The 17,520-nt window shown below is 56.8% G+C and overlaps 2 protein-coding genes and 1 long non-coding RNA gene across 11 annotated transcripts; 1 reads left to right on the top strand and 2 right to left on the bottom strand.

Annotated features, from left to right (window-relative positions):
* Positions 1–25: 25 nt before the first annotated feature.
* Positions 26–4,490, bottom strand: MUC1 (mucin 1, cell surface associated). 5 transcript variants are annotated; one of them, XM_045545271.1, is made up of 7 exons: positions 4,325–4,490; positions 3,740–3,839; positions 2,341–2,391; positions 2,187–2,242; positions 1,648–1,769; positions 1,416–1,565; positions 26–422 (listed from the first exon to the last, which is right to left on the bottom strand). In XM_045545271.1, the coding sequence occupies exons 1-7, from the start codon at positions 4,380–4,382 to the stop codon at positions 348–350; spliced, it is 612 nt and encodes a 203-aa protein (XP_045401227.1). In that variant the 5' UTR covers positions 4,383–4,490; the 3' UTR covers positions 26–347. The 5 variants fall into 5 exon arrangements, with proteins under 5 accessions (XP_045401227.1, XP_045401225.1, XP_045401226.1 ...); XM_045545269.1 differs by adding an exon at positions 1,915–2,048 and having other exon boundaries at positions 2,341–3,839; XM_045545270.1 differs by having other exon boundaries at positions 3,740–3,866.
* Positions 4,491–6,818: 2,328 nt separating this feature from the next.
* On the bottom strand, positions 6,819–17,050 carry THBS3 (thrombospondin 3). 5 transcript variants are annotated; one of them, XM_045545273.1, is made up of 23 exons: positions 16,877–17,050; positions 15,599–15,805; positions 14,778–15,034; positions 14,573–14,675; positions 13,709–13,735; positions 13,415–13,497; positions 13,279–13,330; positions 13,010–13,158; positions 12,528–12,668; positions 12,227–12,304; positions 11,701–11,853; positions 11,385–11,495; positions 11,200–11,307; positions 10,731–10,890; positions 10,273–10,391; positions 10,094–10,146; positions 9,616–9,809; positions 9,249–9,427; positions 9,090–9,138; positions 8,688–8,884; positions 8,281–8,453; positions 7,216–7,355; positions 6,819–7,127 (listed from the first exon to the last, which is right to left on the bottom strand). In XM_045545273.1, the coding sequence occupies exons 1-23, from the start codon at positions 16,953–16,955 to the stop codon at positions 7,069–7,071; spliced, it is 2,871 nt and encodes a 956-aa protein (XP_045401229.1). In that variant the 5' UTR covers positions 16,956–17,050; the 3' UTR covers positions 6,819–7,068. The 5 variants fall into 5 exon arrangements, with proteins under 5 accessions (XP_045401229.1, XP_045401231.1, XP_045401230.1 ...); XM_045545275.1 differs by lacking the exon at positions 14,778–15,034 and having other exon boundaries at positions 14,573–14,644; XM_045545274.1 differs by lacking the exon at positions 7,216–7,355.
* LOC123634061 lies at positions 13,336–15,207 on the top strand. The gene is made up of 2 exons (XR_006733857.1): positions 13,336–13,463; positions 14,752–15,207. It is a non-coding gene; the product is annotated as an uncharacterized LOC123634061 (long non-coding RNA).
* Positions 17,051–17,520: the final 470 nt, after the last annotated feature.

The raw sequence follows: 17,520 nt of genomic DNA on the forward strand, positions 1-17,520 counted from the left end.
GTGTCTCCCATCCACGGGTCACAGATGAAGGATCAGAAGTTGGCCCAGCGGGAGGCCACGTTTTATTCAGCCGTGTTTAGGTTCCCACCCCCATCTCTGGGCTTTGTGGGCCCATCCTCCCTCGGGGAGCCACCACTGCACCGCTCCCCAGGCATATCCCCCAGGGGCAAGGATGGGCTCCACCAGGCCCAGAAGGGTTAGGGAACTTGGTGGGGCCTCTGAGGGAAGCCTGGAGCAGCCCACCCAGCTCACCAGCCCAGAACAGAGTGGCAGGACTCTGGCGGTGGAGAACCTGAGGGGGGCAGACTGGCACTGGCTGGCTGCTCAGCTCAGCTGGTGACATGCCCCTACAAGTTGGCAGAAGTGGCTGCCACTGCCGGGTTCGTGTAAGAGAGGCTGCTGCCACCGTTGCCCGAAGAAACCTGGGTGGAGGGAAAACAGATCCAGGGTGAGGGGCAGAAGCTACCTCCTAGGGCCCCTGGATGGCACCCCAGGCAGGGAGAATAGGTCCAAGGGCCTGGCCAGCTCTCAAAGGGTTAGTTCAGAGAGAGCACCTGCTGGCCTCACCAGCAGCCAGGTGACTGTAAACAGGGCTGCTCTCCCTCCCTCTGCTCCCCTTCACCCCTCTCCTTGGCTCTAATCACCCACCTTGCCCTCCCCTGCCGCCTCTTTCCCCCTCCATTCTCTACTCCTCCAGTCCAAGGAGATGTGTTAAAACTTAAGAGGTAGGTCTCCATGAGAAGGAAAATGGGGGCAAGAAAAAGAAACTCCTCTCTCTTCCCCCACACGGAGAGGCTTTCCAGCCCCAGGTGGCGGCAGTAATCATTTACTAGGTCCTGTAGGGAAAGGCCAAGAGAGGAAAGAGGGAGGAGGGCAGGGTCCCTGCTTCCTTGAGTCTCCCAAGAACCCCACTGGCACCCAGGCTCACCTGCCCTGGTGACACTTCTTCCTCTACATGGAAGACACCCCCCCTCCAAGCCTTTCTTAGTCTACTTTCCATTCTTAAGAGATGAGTGGGGACATAGGTGCTCATTCCTTGTGACTCCTGCAGGAAGGGCTCCCCTGGGCACAGTGCCACACCCATTTTGCCACTGGGCATCCTAGCGAGCACTGCAGTGGCACAGTTCAGGCAGAGCCAGCCAGCAATGAATGTGGACAGGCAAAGCTCTTTTGGGAATTCTGGTAGTGGAGGCACTCCCTCTTGAGGGCCCCTTTCTTCTGTGGTCTTCTCCCCAGTCTTGTCCCCCAGAACTCCTCTGACCTCCACCCCCATCCTTGCCAGGCCCTCTACTGCTTACCTCGTGCCACCTCTCCCCTTTCTCCTCTCCCAAGTTCTTTAGGTTTTCCAAGTACACCTGAGAAACCCTGCCCATCCCAAACCTCTGCCTCTCCCAGCCTGTGGGGCCCATCCTCACCTCCTCATAGGGGCTACGATGGCTACTGCCAGGGGGCACATAGCGTCCGTGGGTATGGTAGGTGGGGTACTCGCTCATAGGATGGTAGGCATCCCGGGTTGGAAAGATGTCCAGCTGCCCATAGTTCTTTCGACGGCACTGACACACAGCCTGGGAAGATAGGAGGTTATGGTGGGCCAGGGGTTCCTTCCACCAGGGGGACTATGGTCAGGGCCAGAGACTGAGAACTCACCAGGGCAATGAGATAGATGATGGCCAGCGTGACCAGGACACAGACCAGCACCAGCAGGGCGATGCCCCAGCCTGGTACCCCAGACGGAGACTGGGCAGAGGAAGGAATCGGCACACTTTGCACTACAAGGAAAAACAGTGGTCAGGGCAGTCCCCCAAAGGAGACACCCTCCCCCTGCTAGACCAAGCAGAAGTGCAGGAACCCAGATGCTGGAGGGAGAGGTGCCCTGGCGTGGTGCTGGGGCTGCAGCTGGAGAAGTAGCCTCACCACTGATTCCTGTGATATTCAGGTTATATTTGGCTGCTGTTTTCAGATGCTGAAGAAGCTGATTTTCCACATCCTGGACACTGGTGGAACCCTCTCGGAAGGCCAGAGTTGATTCTGCCACCACAGATCCCGGCCTGGTTACAGGGAAATAAGCAACTCAGTCATGAGTCCCAGATGCTCAGCACTTTTCCCCAACCATGAGTGCACCAGTCCTTCCCCAGTCATGACAACATCCACCTCCCTCCACACAGATTCCACACCCAGAACTGTACCTGAACTCCATATAAGAGATGCCCAGAAAATCCTTTTCTTTGTAAATCTGCAAAAACTGAGGTGGGAGGGAAAGGACTCAGGCTTGATGCAAAGGGTTTGAGCAGTTTTGGAGACTGCTTTAGGGGTGCATGATGAAGGAAGGCAGATACCCACCAATTCTGAAATGTTTCTCTGCAGCTCTTGGAAGTAGTTCGTACTGGGATTTTCCAAGGAAGAATTAAACTGGAGGTTCAAAATGTGAAAAGATAGGAAGAAGAAAGAGACCCTAGTGGACAGCTGGGAGGAAGTGCTATGATTGGAGGAGGTGGGAGAAGGTACTGTGCTATGGTGAGTGCTAATGGCAATAGTTTTGGTGCTGTGGGTGGCAAGGGTGGTGGGAGTATCAGAGTGGTGGCTGGGAATTGAAGATGTAGTACTCTTGCCAACTGGGGTTATGGTAGCCTTGGCAGAGGTGCCATTGTGCACCAGAGTGGAAGCTGAACCTGATGTAGAACTCTTGGTTGAGGGCAAGGTGACATCTCGGGCTGAAGTGGTGGTGGAGCCTGAGGCTGGGCTGGTGGCTGGGGTTGTGGTGACATCGGAGACCGGAGAGGTGGTGGAGCCTGAGGCTGGGCTGGTGGCTGGGGTTGTGGTGACATCAGAGACCGGAGAGGTGGTGGAGCCTGAGGCTGGGCTGGTGGCTGGGGCCATGGTGACATCGGAGACCAGAGAAGAGGTAGTGGAACCTGAGGCTGGGCTGGTGGCTGGGGTTGTGGTGACATCGGAGACCGGAGAGGTGGTGGAGCCTGAGGATGAGCTGGTGGCTGGGGTTGTGGTGACACTGGAGACCGGAGAGGTGGTGGAGCCTGAGGCTGGGCTGGTGGCTGGGGTTGTGGTGACATCGGAGACCGGAGAGGTGGTGGAGCCTGAGGCTGGGCTGGTGGCTGGGGTTGTGGTGACATCGGAGACCGGAGAGGTGGTGGAGCCTGAGGCTGGGCTGGTGGCTGGGGTTGTGGTGACATCGGAGACCGGAGAGGTGGTGGAGCCTGAGGCTGGGCTGGTGGCTGGGGTTGTGGTGACACTGGAGACCGGAGAGGTGGTGGAGCCTGAGGCTGGGCTGGTGGCTGGGGTTGTGGTGACACTGGAGACCGGAGAGGTGGTGGAGCCTGAGGCTGGGCTGGTGGCTGGGGTTGTGGTGACATCGGAGACCGGAGAGGTGGTGGAGCCTGAGGCTGAGCTGGTGGTTGGGGTTGTGGTGACATCGGAGACCAGAGAGGTGGTGGAGCCTGAGGCTGGGCTGGTGGCTGGGGTTGTGGTGACATCGGAGACCGAAGAGGTGGTGGAGCCTGAGGATGGGCTGGTGGCTGGGGTTGTGGTGACATCGGAGACCGGAGAGGTGGTGGAGCCTGAGGCTGGGCTGGTGGCTGGGGTTGTGGTGACATCGGAGACCGGAGAGGTGGTGGAGTCTGAGGCTGGGCTGGTGGCTGGGGCCGTGGTGACATCGGAGACCGGAGCGGTGGTGGAGCCTGAACCAGAACTGAGGTTGGAGTATAAACTGCTGGTTGTGCTCACAGCAGTTCTCTCAGTAAAGCTGGACGGTGTATGGCTTTGGGTAGACAAAGTCTCTGTTTCTCTGCTTGGGCTGGAGCTCGTGTGGCCAGAATCTGTAGAAACTATTGAGGATTGACCAATTGTCATAGCTGTTAAGAAGTTGAGGTGACAGGGTTGAGTTGGAGGACAAATTCGAACAAGGAGAAAATATAACCTCTGGCAACCAGATAAGTCCTCCCAGGTGGATGGAGGGGTGGGCAGCGTCAGGCAGCCACGGGGTCAGCCCTCTTCCTCCCTCCCTGTGGGCAGCCTCCCTCTCTCTGCCTCTGCTCCTGGCTTGCCCAGGTCTCCATTGCCAAGACTCACCTCTCCTGACTCCCTTACCCCCGGACTTCTCTTCAGGACATTTCCTGCCCCTGACACCCACTTTCCTGGGGCCTGACTCTTCTCAGCCTGTCCTTAGCCTTTCGTTCATTCTGGCACAGACAGGGCCACCCCGTCTGCAATTTCTGCCTTTCATGGTGCCATCTGCCAGGAAGCAAAACCCACAGAAAGGCAAAGAAGACCACATAAGCAGGGCAGCCCACTCCCCACCCGTGCCCCTCACCTGTAAACACTGGGAGCAGCAGCAGCAGGAAGAAAGAGGACTGGATGCCTGGTGTCATGGTGGAGGGGAACTGGGTGAGGAGGGGGCAGAACAGACTCAGGCAGGCACTGCGTGTGAGGTGGAGCGGGTACAGGCATCTGCTGCTTTATACCAGTCCCCCGCCCGCCCTAGGCACAGCCAGAGCAGGTGACAGGTGACAAAACCCCTCCCCCTCCCCCCTTCCCTACCTCTTCCTCCTCCTCCCAACCATTCCTGGGTAGGGTACATGGGCTCTAATCACTCAACCCTCTTGACAACCTGTTTGTTCTCCAACTGGCCTCCCCCTTTCACCAACCACTCCCTGGCTCCAGAAGGTGGGGGAAGAGGAGGGGCATCGGGAGTCTGCGACGTGGGGCTCCCTGGCTCTAGTTTTAGCCCCAAGGCAACAGCTAAGGTGAGAAAAGGGAACAGACAAAGCTGGCTAGGTCTAGGTCCTGGACAGCAAGAGCAGGAAGCCCACCCCTGGGTCCCCCACTCCACTTCCCCACCCATTGTGTGTCCACTGAAGCCCCACTCTGTGGGGCTGAGAAAAAAACGAGGGCTTGATAATAAGTGGACTAGGTGCTAGTTTTGGACTCCCTCCCCCCACCACTTCCCGGAATAGCCCCACCCTTCTAACCGCTCCCTGTCCCGTTCCACACACAGTTCTACCCTGAAACCCACAGTCCCCGCCCGGGCTGCACTTTCCAGCAGCCTGGGTTCCTTCCTTTGCTTTCTCCTGAGAAGGGAGTAGGGGGGGAAATTTTCCATTTAAAGGACGAGAAACCTGGGCTCCAACGAACCCTAGGGTCCTTCCTTTCCACCCTCCACTTTCTAGCGGCGGCCAGCCCGCACTGCTGCCCAGGAGCTCCTGCCATCTAGTGGTCCCCAGGAGCCTTGTGGGGCTAGCCCGCACCGGCCGAGGGACTGCCCCGACCCGGTGGAGAGGAGGTTGGACGGCGCTGCCTAATGGGGGCAGAGCCTAGGGAGGCTGGGCCGGGGAGAGGAGTCAGTGCCTTGGACAGAGAGGGAGGAGGAATCCACAGTATAATGAAGGGACTGGGAGCTTTAGGAGGGGACTTCGGGGCGCGTGGGGAAATGGTGCTAAATGTGTGGGGTACTGAGGTATGTGGAAGGGGCATGGAGGTATGTGGGAGAGGACATCGGAACGAGAGAGGCGGAATGGGACAAGTTATATGGGTGCAATTACATATTTAGGAGGCTGAGAGTAGGTGGGCCTACAGAATGGACTTTGGGGGCACAAAACCATCCTTTTGGGAGCAGAGTGGCATTTGGAACAGGTAGGCACGTGGTGGGGGGCAAAACCATATATGAGGGTGCATAATTTGAAAGAACCGAGAGATATTTGAAGGACAGAAATATTTTGGTGCAGGGAGGTATCTGGGGCCACAGCGGCTCGTGGCGCTCAGGCCGGCACGGGTGCGGTCTAGGACGACGGAAGCAGTTATGACTCTATTAGGAAAACAATTCTTAGCCCCAATCAATTCAGATTGGGAAATAATACATTAAAAACACTTCGGTGCGGCGCAGGATTATACAGAAGCCCGCTCAGGAGGCACGGGAGCGCCAGCTTCCTGCTCGGCTTCCAAGGCTCGGCTTCCTGCGGCGGCCGGACCTAGGGGCGGGCGCGGGGCGGGGTGGGGGCGTCTTACGTCAGCGCGCCCGGGCGCGCGGGCCAGAGAGGCGGAGAAGCACCCCCACCCGCAGGCTGGAGAGAGCACGAGTATCTAGGTGGGCGGCCCCAAACTTCAACTCCCGGCGTTGCCCAGCAACAGCCATTCAGTCCGGTTGCTGGGACACGCGTCACCATGGCGACCGCTCCGCGCCGCTCAGTCTGAGTATTTAAAGAGCAAGCGCGCGCAACGCCTGGGCGTCGGAAAGCGGCCTTCCGGGACTCCGTGATCTCCCCTTGTCCCTTCACCCCTCCCCCTTACCATTCCTTTCACCTTCCGGGCGCTGAGGCTTTCTGGCCTCCAAGGTGAACCCAACTCCCCAGCGCGCCCCCAGTTCCTGGGCCGGGCCGGCTTCAGGCGGTGGGGAGTGGGATCCCGGGCCCCGGGCGGGCGGGAGGGACGGGACGCGGTGCAGTGTTGTTCTTTCCCCCGCCAATATTGCACTCGTCCCGGCCTCCGGCCCCCCCGGACCCCCGGCCTCCCCCTCAAGGGGCAGCCCCCGCTCTCCTGGCTCTCGATACCGGCTGATCTAAGATAGACTGGAGTGTCGCCGCTACCACCGTAAGTAGGGCTGGGAGGACTTTATTTAGCCATCCTCTGACCAACACTCTATCCTTCACTTAACCCCATCCGGCACCTTCCCCACCCGCACCCCCTAATCAACCCAACTTCCCCTAGATCTCTAACTGCCAACCTACCAGTCTTTCTCCCTTAACTCCTCAGGTTCCTTCCTGATCCCCACCCTATCCCGGAAAATCCCTAAAATAAGCAATTGCACTGGCTTAGAAAACAACTGGAACTTTATGACAATGTGCTGTTATCTTTCCTGGGGTTAGTGCCTGAGTAATACCCCTTGAAAACTTCCCATCCCCTGAAGTAGGGTGACCACCCCTCTGGAGCTGAACTCCTGATGAATGTCAGAGAAGGGTCTGTGTTTGGCTAAGGGGCTGTAGCTTAGACCCCAGGGTCTCCAGGATCGACCCCAAGGCCAAAGGGTCTAAAATCAGGATTCTGAATCCGGTGGTCACCTCCTCACACCCTTCCCTGGAGCAGCTGCCTCCGGAATGGCTCAAAGTCCTCAGGCACTGTGTCTGAAGAAGGGGAAATAAGTAACGTCAGAGGATGTGGCTCTCCTGCAAGGGCATGAGGGGTCAGGTTGATCTCGGTCTGCAGCCTCACCATTGCATCGATACTGGAGATTGGACCAAATGATGTTTTCTTGGGAGAAGCAGAATACACCGAGACGCCCCCCTCGCATGGATGTGTCAATGATCACCCCAGAATCCGCCACTAGCTGGGGTCCCTCATAGAGTTTCACCCTGTCCAGGATAGGAGTGTCTGTTGGTGCTAGGGTGCCAATGGGCACTGTGCCACCATGCTGTGGGGGGGACCCTGCTCTTCTCCAGCCCCCCTTGAGCTCACCAGGCCTGAGAGAGAAGGGAGGGAGGGAAAGGGAGGAAGGAAAGGGGAGGGAAGGGGGGTGCTTTTCTCAGGCATGGGGCCCCTAGCTCTTTGTCCGGCTCCTTTTGCATCTCAAAGCACCAGCCACATTCCAAGCGAGGATTGGGTTGCCATGACGATGAGCACAATGGGCTGGGGGGTGAAGTCACCCGCTTCCCAGGCTCTAGTCCACCCCCTTTTATCCCCTGTCCTGGCACCCCACAGCCCCAGGCACCTTAAAGGGGAACCAACCCAGGTTGCTGGACTCTGGGCTCTTAGCCATAGAAAGTCCAGCCTCTAAGCAGACCCACTTCTCCTCCCTTCCTGGTCATCGCCACTAACTATGGTCACTTGTTGGAGGGAAATGCAAAGTTGTGGACAAAGTGCTAAAGAGAGAGGCCTGTGAAGTCTGGGCCTTGGTTTGCTCTTCTGTAAATGATGATCCCTTCCAGGTCAGACACTTTGATGAGGCAGGTTCTGGGCTGTACCAATTAAGGGGCCAATGTGATACACCCCTCCACAGATTGGCCTGTGGCTGGGAGGCTCCTGGGAACTGTAAAGGGCATCTAGGCCAATGCCCTTGTTTTATAGAGGGGAAAATGGGGCAGGAAGGAGGAGCGGCTTGAACAACATTGCCTATAGTTTCTTCTGTCTGTGGTGAGAAGCGAGGTGGAGAGAAGAGGCCACAGTCCCCACCCATGGCACCAGGGAACTGAGTAGAAAGGAGGTCACTGGTGAGTCCCAGCTAAGGGAAAGGAAAGACCCGGCTTGGGTTCTTCAGGTGGGCTCAGCCCCACTCCTCACCGAATGTAGCCAACTTGAGGCCGGTGCAGCAGCTGCCAGCGATAGGAGGTCTTATCACGCCAGCCCACGTTTCTTGGGTCAGTCCACAGCAGTCGTACCTGATCAGGAGTGTGGCCAGTATGCCACAGGGCATTTCGGAGGTGCTCACCTGGGCCAGACACTGATGTCACTGCCTGGGGAGCATTGGCAAAGACAATGAATGGGTCAACCACAAGGCCAGAGGGAGGTTGGTAAGAGAGACAACAGGTTGGTAAGTGCAGGTGGGAAAGCGAGTCATGGGGGTCAGGGGAATGTTCTGGTGCCCTGGAGAGCCAACCTCCAAGCCAAATGTCTGGGTGAGAGGGTTCCCAGTCAGGCAGTGGGGTGGGGAGGAGCCCTGGGTTGGGGAATCTGAGTAGCTGGGGGACCTTAAGCTGTAGCCCGGGCTGGGCAACAGCCCGGAAAGGTGTGGCCTGCCAGTAGGTCTGCTCCGTCTGCTTCCACATGACGACGTAGAATCGGCCACTGTCCTGATAACTGAAGAGAAAGCCTGCGTAGTCATCATCAGTCACTGTGTTCACATGGAAGGTGCCTTCAAAGTCCACACCATTGAAGGCTGTGTATCCTGGGGTAAGGGTTGGGTAAAGGTCAGGGGCAGCAAAGCTACTGGTGGCCCATTGTGAGACCTGCTACATGTGTGGCCAGCTTGGTCTGCTGCCTTCTCTCTCACACCTTTGCCCATCCTCCCTGTCCAGTTCCTCCCCAACCCTCTGTGGGATTCCTCTGTTTGAAAATTATTGAAATTGCTGAACTGGGTATCCCTTACGTACCAACTGCCAGGCCAGGGTCACTATTCATGGTCTGAACGATTTCCATGCCCTGAGGTGGTATGGTAAAGAAAAAAGGCATGATCCAGGTGCTTTGCCCCACTTAGGCCCCGCCTGGTAATCTGGTCTAATAGCACCTGCCCAGCCCACTGCCCTGAGTACCTGGTTGAGCACGACCCAGTTTGGGTCAATCTGAGCATCACCCTCAGGATCCAGGACGACGGTCTGATAGGCCCGAAAATCCGTGAGGGTTACCTCGGCACTTTCGGGACAGACATCCAGGGGGTCGACCACAGCATCATTGTCAAAGTCATCCTCACACACATCACCAACACCATTGCCTGGGCAGAGTGAGGCTAGGTGCTCAGGAAGGCCCTAGTCACTGCCCCTAGCCAACACTACCACCTCTTGGGCCTTGCATTCCTGGCCTCTTTCCCCACCCTGCCCTTCCTCACTCCCCAGCAGGACCTGTTGCCTCCCCCTGAACAAAGCCCACAGCAGTCCAACCCTTTCTGGGCCCCAGAGTTACCATCTGAGTCCTTCTGATTGGGATTGGGTACCAGGCGACAGTTATCAGGACCAGGAGGCACATAATCTGGAATGCCATCATTGTCATCATCCCCATCACACTCATCTCCAAGTCCATCATTGTCTGAGTCCAGCTGGGAGCTGTTTGGCAGCTGTGGGCAGTTGTCCTTGGTGTCCTGATGCCCATCTCCGTCGCTGCTCAGAAGAACAGGCACCAAATAAAGGCTCAAAGGTACTCCCTGTCCTTCCCCTCTTCTGCTTCGCAGTCTCTCTGGAGTCTACCCTCCAGCCAGCCAGACCCCTTGCGTTCAGCCAGATGAGGTGAAGGTCCAGCAGTAGGAATGGAGGATAGACTATGAGAATGACTTCCTGCTCAAAGTATAGAGAATTAAGGCTAAATCATAGATGGACTTGAGAATATACTAGAGGAAAGTAAAATATCCCCTGTAAGACCTTGCATGTCTTGGCCAAGAGCCTACCTGTCTTCATTGGTGTCACAGACATCCCCCACCAGGTCACTGTCTGCATCTGTCTGAGAGAGGAACCTGTTCTCACCATCTCCTCTTGACAACTCTGAAGAGGATGACCTGACCACTTCCCATCCAAAGGGTTGGAGCATCATGCACCAGTCCCCTCACCCCTCACCATTCCCCTGTACCTGGGTAGGATTGCTCATTTCAGGACAGCTGTCACAAGCATCTCCCACCCCATCCTCATCTCTGTCTGTCTGTAGTGGGTTAGGGACTTTAGGGCAATTGTCCAATCCATTGGGGATGCCTAGAAGACATGTGGGTAGCACCAGGTTGTCATTAGAACATGTCACACTCTCTTTTTTAGGTTGGTGAAAGCCCTGAGCTTTGTCTCCTCACCCAGATGACAAACTGGTCAGGAAATCTGCCTGTTCCTTGTCTCACCCTCTAGCCCCCACCCTGCCTGACCCTACACTCTATCTCATGTTCCCATTGACCTCTACTGCAGGTAATCTCTCCTCGCCCAGGCCAGCTTCCTCAAGCATACCTCCCAATTCTCATAGACTCCCTAGCCTCCCTGCTCCAACCACACCTGTAACCAAATTTTTACAGGTCCCCAGCCACCCCCTGAGCCCCAGGCCTGCACCATCCCCATCCACGTCGTTGTCACAGGCATCTCCTTCCCCATTGCCATCTGTGTCCTTCTGGTCATTGTTAGGAACGTTGGGGCAATTGTCACAGGCATCACCAAATGAATCTGTGTCAGAGTTCTGCTGGTCCTTGTTGGGAAACAGCCGGCAGTTGTCCTGGGCAAAAGGGTGGGAGAGGAAGGATCAAGTCTGCCCCAAACTACTGGCCATCTTGTCCCACCTTGTCCCTGTATCCTTGCTTAAGACCACCACCCCTGTGACAGTCGACCTGCTTGCCACAGTTCCATCCACCCAACTTCCATGTAGTCCACCTTGTCCAGGGCACCAGGTTTATGCCTCCCTAATTTGGAATATGGGGCCCTTCCTAGAGAGCTCCCAGGGTCCACGGAGAGGCAGGATTGTGGGATGAGGTAAGGGACACAAAGAACAGGGGAGCAGAGGAGCTGCAAGAGGTAGGACAGTCACCTCAACATTCTTGATCCCATCCCCATCAGCATCATCATCACACTGGTCTCCAACACCATCATTATCAGCATCTTCTTGCCCAGAGTTGGGTGTTAAAAGGCAGTTGTCCTAAAGTTCAGGGGAATACGATGGGTGAGTTCTGATCTGACCCAGCCTGGGGCTCCCCACCATGCTCACTCGCCCACCTGCTTGCAGTGTTTGTTGTTGTCCATGCAGGGCAGTGCCTGGTCTGGGTAGCCATCGATGTCTGTGTCAGGCCCACACACATTCCCGTTCCCTGCCCAGCCAACGTTACACTGGAGCAAGACAAAGGGTAGGAGTTAGCAGTTCGGGCTGCCTCCTCTACCCCTGTCTTCCCTGCTCCAGGCTCTGTTCTCACCACCAACCAGTTCCTGGGCCCAGGCCCACCTCCCTTTCCCATGAAAGCCCCCAGCCCAGGCCCTAAACATAGTCCCACTCCTTTCCCCAGATTCTCCCTTTCCAAACCCAGGCCCAGCTCACCTGGCAGGACACTGCACCATTGCGTTCAAAGAGACAGTGAGCATGGACGTGGCAGGGGCTGTGGGCCGGGCTGTGGCAGGTCCGGGCTGGGAGGCAGCCCTGGCTCTGGTTGCCCAGGAAACCCAGGCGGCAGGGACCACACTTGAAAGAGCCCTAAGAGTGGGGAAGCAGTGTCGGAGGAAGGACGGTGAGCTCGCCAAGCACCCAGGGCCAGCACCACCGGACCTGCGGGGTGGAGGATGGGCACTCACAGCTATGCCACGTATATCAGTATCTCCTTTAGGTTCTCATGACAACCTTTCAAGGTAGATAACCCCATTTTTCAAATGAGGAAGCTGAGGCTCGGAAAGGTTAAATAACTTGCTAAGATCATAGCTAGTAAGAGGCAGAAACCAGAATTCCAAATCAGGTGCATGTGAACACCTACTCTGCGTAGTGCCCTAGGGAAGGAGGAAGGGCAGCAGGAAATTGAAGCCGGGGTTACACATTCCCACCACCCCAGACACACTCAGGGTATTCAGCTCACCACGGTGTTGGTGCAGATGGAGTTTGGGTCACAGCCACCATTGTTACCATCGTTGCATTCATCGATATCATTGCAGACCTGAAGGGGCAGACTTTGAGTGGAACCAGACCTATGGTGGTCTCCTCAGATACAGGAGAGGGCACTGGTGTGGCCTTATCTGTGAACATTGATATTAAGCCCAGACCCAAAGCCGATGCAAAATCAGCCTCATACCATGTATCATGGGATCCCTCGTCCAACCCCACAGCCCCTGGCCTTCACACAGCCAAAATCCCTGTCCACACACACTACCCAACCTGACCTGTTTGCTGGCCCGGGCATAGTCGATGCCCACACCAGACACCTGTGTGCCCTTGTACCCTCGAGGACAGGCCTCACAGTGGAAGCCAGGCATGGTGTTGATGCAGCTGGAGCCCGGGAAACAGGGGTCAGCATGAGCACACTGGGGACCAGATGAGAAAGCAGAGGTCACCCCCCAACCCCTGGGAAACTCAGGCCCCTGCCTATGATCCTAGAATCATTCTCCCCACCCAGCTGCACCGGGCCTGCCTCTGTGTTCCCCTGCCGCCTCCCCATACCCCTGCCAAATGTCTCAAACTTGCCCTGCCACTGCCCCAGCTCCTTCCCTGTGTGGCTTCAGTCTTTGCCCCAGGCCTACTCTCTCCTTCACCTTTTCTGGTCACTGACCTCTCCTAAAATCCAGGTTCTGTTCTTGACCAACATTCATCCCGCCCTCTTGGGCCCCTCCTGACACCCTCACCCCAGCCTTCTGCCCTCCCCCACCTCGTTGATGTCACTGCAATGGGTGCCGTTGCCCTGCAGGCCTGGGGGGCAGGGCCCACAGCGGTAGCCTGGGTACTCGTACACTTCCATGCAGTCCACGCCTCGGAAGCAGGGGTTGGGGCTGCAGTGGGAGCGCTGCTCGTGGAAGCCTGGGGGGTGGACACAGTCAGAGCCACCCACAGGTCACCATTCAAACCATGGGAAGGGGAAGCCATGGGGTGGGGAGCCCGGTGCTGCCATCTGGAGCCCTCCCCTGCTCTCCCACTCACCGCACACCTGACACTCCATGATGGTGTTTCGGATCAGGGACATTTCCTTCACCTGTAGAAGGATGGGGAGGAGTCAGCTGTTGGCATATGCCACCCCACCCCAGGATAAGTACCACCCTTCACTGCCCACCCAAACCTGGTCTCGGATATCATCCCGCAGCTCCACCAGGATCTGGTTGAAGAGGGTGAGTTGGGTGACCAGCGCCTTGGTCTGCTCTCCTGTCAGGGTCCAGGGCATGGAGATGCTCAGAACTGGGGTGCCAGCCCTGGCCCCTCCTTGGGTAGTAAGCCAGCTCCTGCCACCGCTGCCTACCCCCTACCTTTAAACCCACCCCATTCCTGACTGAAGAGGACTTAGTTTCAGGCAGCTGCCAAAGCCTGGGGCCTCCTCCCCACCGCCGCCCCCTCTACTTCATGGCGGTAGACTCACCTAGAATGGAGTGCAGTGCATTGGTCACTAGAGAGGAGAAGAAAACATAGTCAGGGGTGTGGGGTGGAGATATAAATAGGGGCCTGGCTGGTGAGGAGGAGGGAAGACAGGGACAGCAGGCCGGAGCCTCAGAATCCAGATGGCATATTGGCTGGTGGGAGGGCAGAGCCGTCAGGCAAGCAGCACCAGCACTTTCCCTGGGGCGAGGGACCCTCAAAGGGAGTTGCCTCATAGGAAGTCAAAATCCAAATCCTGGCTCCCAGGCATGGCAGTAGCAGAAGAGATCCAAGTGAGAGGTGACCCCAAAGCAGGGCAAGGGCCCCAGTACAGTCCATACCCTGCCTCCCTCCCAAGCTTCCACATCAAAAGTGCTTTCTTTGAAATATCTGGGAGAAGTGGGTGTTTTATTTAGGTAGGAGCCTCTGAACATCCCTGTCAGAGAGACAAGGCACATGGGCAATGGCAATGCTCAGAGACACTGCTGCTCAGTGACAGTTGCTGATGGGAGCTAAAAAAGACCTGAGACCAGTATCTCAGTCAGCCAAGAACAAGCAATTAACTTCCTCCCCACTGTCCCCCAGAGTTCCTCAGAGTTATGATCTCTTGGATCGTTTTATTTTTCCAGACACCCTGGTAGGCAGGATGACCTGAATGGGGAAATTTTTCTGACCCACACCTCCTCAGATGGCTATATTGGAGATCATAGTCAAGAGGTGAAAGATTTGGGGTAACAGGGTCAGACACCCCAGGAATAGGCAAACCAAAGGAATGGGTGTTAAGGGGGTGGGAGGTCAAGAGGAGAGGAGTCACCAAAGACCATAAGACCTGTGGTCCAGTGTCAGCAAACAGAAGTCTCTGCATTACCTGCACTGTGAATAGACTCGTCCCCTTGGAATGGACACTCGCTCAGGGCTCCTACCCGGGCCATGGACCCACCTAGAATAATTTTCATAGATTCCACAAAGCCCTGGGGGGACAGCAGCAGAGTAAGTGGGAGGATCTGCCATCTCCTCCCCCAACTCGTGCAAACTCTGTTTCCACAGAAACTCAGAAGGTCCTCCCTGCTCACCTGCATCCTCAAGTAAGCCTTCTGTCCAGTCCTAATCTCCAGCCCATCAACCTCTGCTGGAGGAATGGGGCCCAGTGCTGGAAGGCCAGTATGTTGGTCTCCCAACTTGCAGTCCACATAGAGCTGCAGGGCAGGGCTGGGTCGGGACGGGCCTCGGAGTCGCAGGAGAGCCGTGTGTGTGCGCCCATCAGCCAGGCCTGCTTGCTGTAGGTTCACAGCGTGGACTTTGCCATCCTCCCGCTGGTACCGCACCAGTACTGCCCAGAAGGGGAGGTCAGTATGGGTACCGTCCCCCATCCCATTTCCCAGTTGAGCCTTGGATCAACTCTTCTGGATACCACATCTCTAGGGCTACCATCCCTAATCAGCTATGTATCTCTCAACACCTCATACATAATAGGTACGCAATAATTGTTTTTCAAATTGGTTTAGAAGCTAAGACGTTCTTAGTCTCCGGATTGTTCTATCCTCTCCTAGGGTGGCAGCTGGTTCTGTACCCACTGAACTGCCACAGGGATCTGAAGGACCTCTTCTATATCACTGCTGGGGCACAGAGACATGCCTCACTCTCCCTTCAGGCATCCCCAAGTATAACCTCCCATCCTTATAAATACTCGGCCTCCCCCTATTGTTTGGATACCTGGCCTCTTGAAGCACCTCCTAAGCATCCCATACCACATTGGCCCCGATGCCTAGGCACAGTCTGATAAGACCATGGTCTCCAGTGGAGGTCAAGGAGAAATGGGAAGCACTTGGGAGGGGGAGAAGGGAGAGTGCTCAAGGGGGTCACTGTTGCAGGAAGGGAGATGCCCACCAGTCACCTTTATTGATCTTGCCCACAACAGAGGCCTCCAGCCATCGTGTGTTGTCTTGGCGAGAGTAGAGGCCAAAGAGGACACCACCCTGCTTGGGGGGCAGGCGGAAGGTGGACAAGAGGTAGATGTCCCCAGCAGTGAGCAGGGCTGTCCGGATCTTCTCTGCCACAGCTACCATCTGCCGGGACTCGCCCACAGTCAGCAGGTCAATTACTGGCCAGGCAGGAGTTATCAAGAGATCAGAGAAAGGGATCAAATACGAAGGCCTGCCCTCTCCCCTGAGCCCTCAGGGGTGGGGCATGCCTCATCACCCCCAACCCCCACCCCCAGGCAGCATTAGTCACATTCTCAAAACTCAACCCTTTTTGCTATCAGAGGACAGAGGCATTGTACCTTCCTTTCCCTCATTTTTGCCTGCTACCACCTCTGGAAACCTGCAGGCCTGAGGCTCACTTGGAAATACAGAAACAGCACCCCGCAAACTTGAGATGCCCCCACCAGGTGGCGCAAGGGAGATGCTGTGCTGATCTCAGGCAGGAGTGGCACCTGGTGCCCACAGCCCAGAAATGGGAGGCAGCTTCTCTTTCCACTGCTGGATTTGTTTTATTCCACACCCCAGTGGCCCTCTTCTCCCATCCTGGGGTCTCAGCACACCCACTCTGAATAAGAACAGCTGTCCACTGAAGCCTCTGACCTTCCCTCCGTCTGGGCTCTCTCCCACGGGAATGTAGGACCCAGCTCCTCTGCCTCCTGTGTCCTGGCCAATCTGTGGTTTCCCCTCTAGCCAGTAAAGAATCTGTGCTTGTGTCATCTGCTCCAGCTACCTCTCCCACACCCATGGGCCCATCCCACCACCAGACCTCCAAGAGAGCCCAGACCTCTTGTTCCCCACCCCTACCCTGTCCTTAGGCAGCAGGGCTGGGGACGGGGATGAAGCTCAGGGATCCCCACAGTATACCCACCTCAGCCTGCTCTCCCAGACCCCGGGGTGCCTACAGATGCCCAGACCCCAACCCAGCCAGGCAGCCCTAGCATTCAGTTCCTGAGTCCTCTGCCCTGGCTCATGCCTGATCCTGGCCAGTTCCCGCTCACCCACCACTCTCTGGTGCCCACTCCTCCCCACCAGCCCATAATTTCACCAACTCTAGGCAGTGTAACTCTTTCCTCCAACTCAACTTCAGGACTTTTCCCCTCTCCCCCTTACCCACATGTTCCCTGCTACCTGGGCTGAGGGAAAATGGGGAGGAGGCAGAGAGGGGTCTATGAGGATGGAGACAGGCTTACCCTGCAGGTCCTGACTGGCAGATGCGAAAGAGCAAAGAAAGAGAAGAGCCAAGGCCCCCCGAAGTTCCTGCGTCTCCATGCCGCTCAGCCGGCTCACTACCCCTGGCAGGCAGGCTGCTGGGAGGGGAAAAGGCTAGGCGGAGAGAGCAGGAGCGGGGGGCGGAGGGACCGCGGGGGGGGGGAGTCGGAGGGGGGGCCAGCAGGCGGGCGGGGGGGGGGGCTGAAACAAAGAGCTGCCAATCACCCTGGAGGCATCACCAACTCTGGGAACCAGGGGCACTGGGAAAGAGAGTCCTGGAGGCCTCCCTGCCTCCTACCCCTCCCTAATGGTCCTCTCCCCCAAGTGCCTCCCTCGCCCCTGTCATCCCATTGTTGGGGGTCTCAACACAGCACTACCGAATGCTACTGTTTTCTGGAAGCCATAGTTGGGGAAGGCAGGAACCCTTGGCAGGGGTTAGTGCCAGACAGGGGGCATTATTCCATAGCTGGCAGGAAAGGATGCCAAGGGAGTGGCCAAAACTAGATTGCTATAATGCCCAGGGATGCCCACATGGCATGAAGTTTGCTGCTCTGGCGGAAGCAAGTGCTCTTTATTAGGGTGAGGGCCCCCCTAACATGTGCATGTTCCTCCATTTTCCTTCATT

This window comes from Lemur catta, chromosome 3 (genome assembly GCF_020740605.2).
Source record: "Lemur catta isolate mLemCat1 chromosome 3, mLemCat1.pri, whole genome shotgun sequence".
Classification (NCBI taxonomy): domain Eukaryota; kingdom Metazoa; phylum Chordata; class Mammalia; order Primates; family Lemuridae; genus Lemur; species Lemur catta.

Excerpts from the sequence above, each read along its gene's own strand:
- MUC1 (XM_045545268.1), bottom strand. The coding sequence starts at position 4,382 with ATGACACCAGGCATCCAGTCCTCTTTCTTCCTGCTGCTGCTGCTCCCA. Across the intron at positions 1,770-1,914 it reads GAATATCACAGGAATCAGTG|TGCAAAGTGTGCCGATTCCT; the intron begins GTGAGGCTACTT and ends TTTTCCTTGTAG. Across the intron at positions 1,566-1,647 it reads TCATCTATCTCATTGCCCTG|GCTGTGTGTCAGTGCCGTCG; the intron begins GTGAGTTCTCAG and ends CTATCTTCCCAG.
- THBS3 (XM_045545273.1), bottom strand. The coding sequence starts at position 16,955 with ATGGAGACGCAGGAACTTCGGGGGGCCTTGGCTCTTCTCTTTCTTTGC. Across the intron at positions 12,669-13,009 it reads ATTGCAGTGACATCAACGAG|TGTGCTCATGCTGACCCCTG; the intron begins GTGGGGGAGGGC and ends TCTGGTCCCCAG. Across the intron at positions 9,810-10,093 it reads TGTGACACCAATGAAGACAG|CGACGGAGATGGGCATCAGG; the intron begins GTAGGCTCTTGG and ends TCTTCTGAGCAG.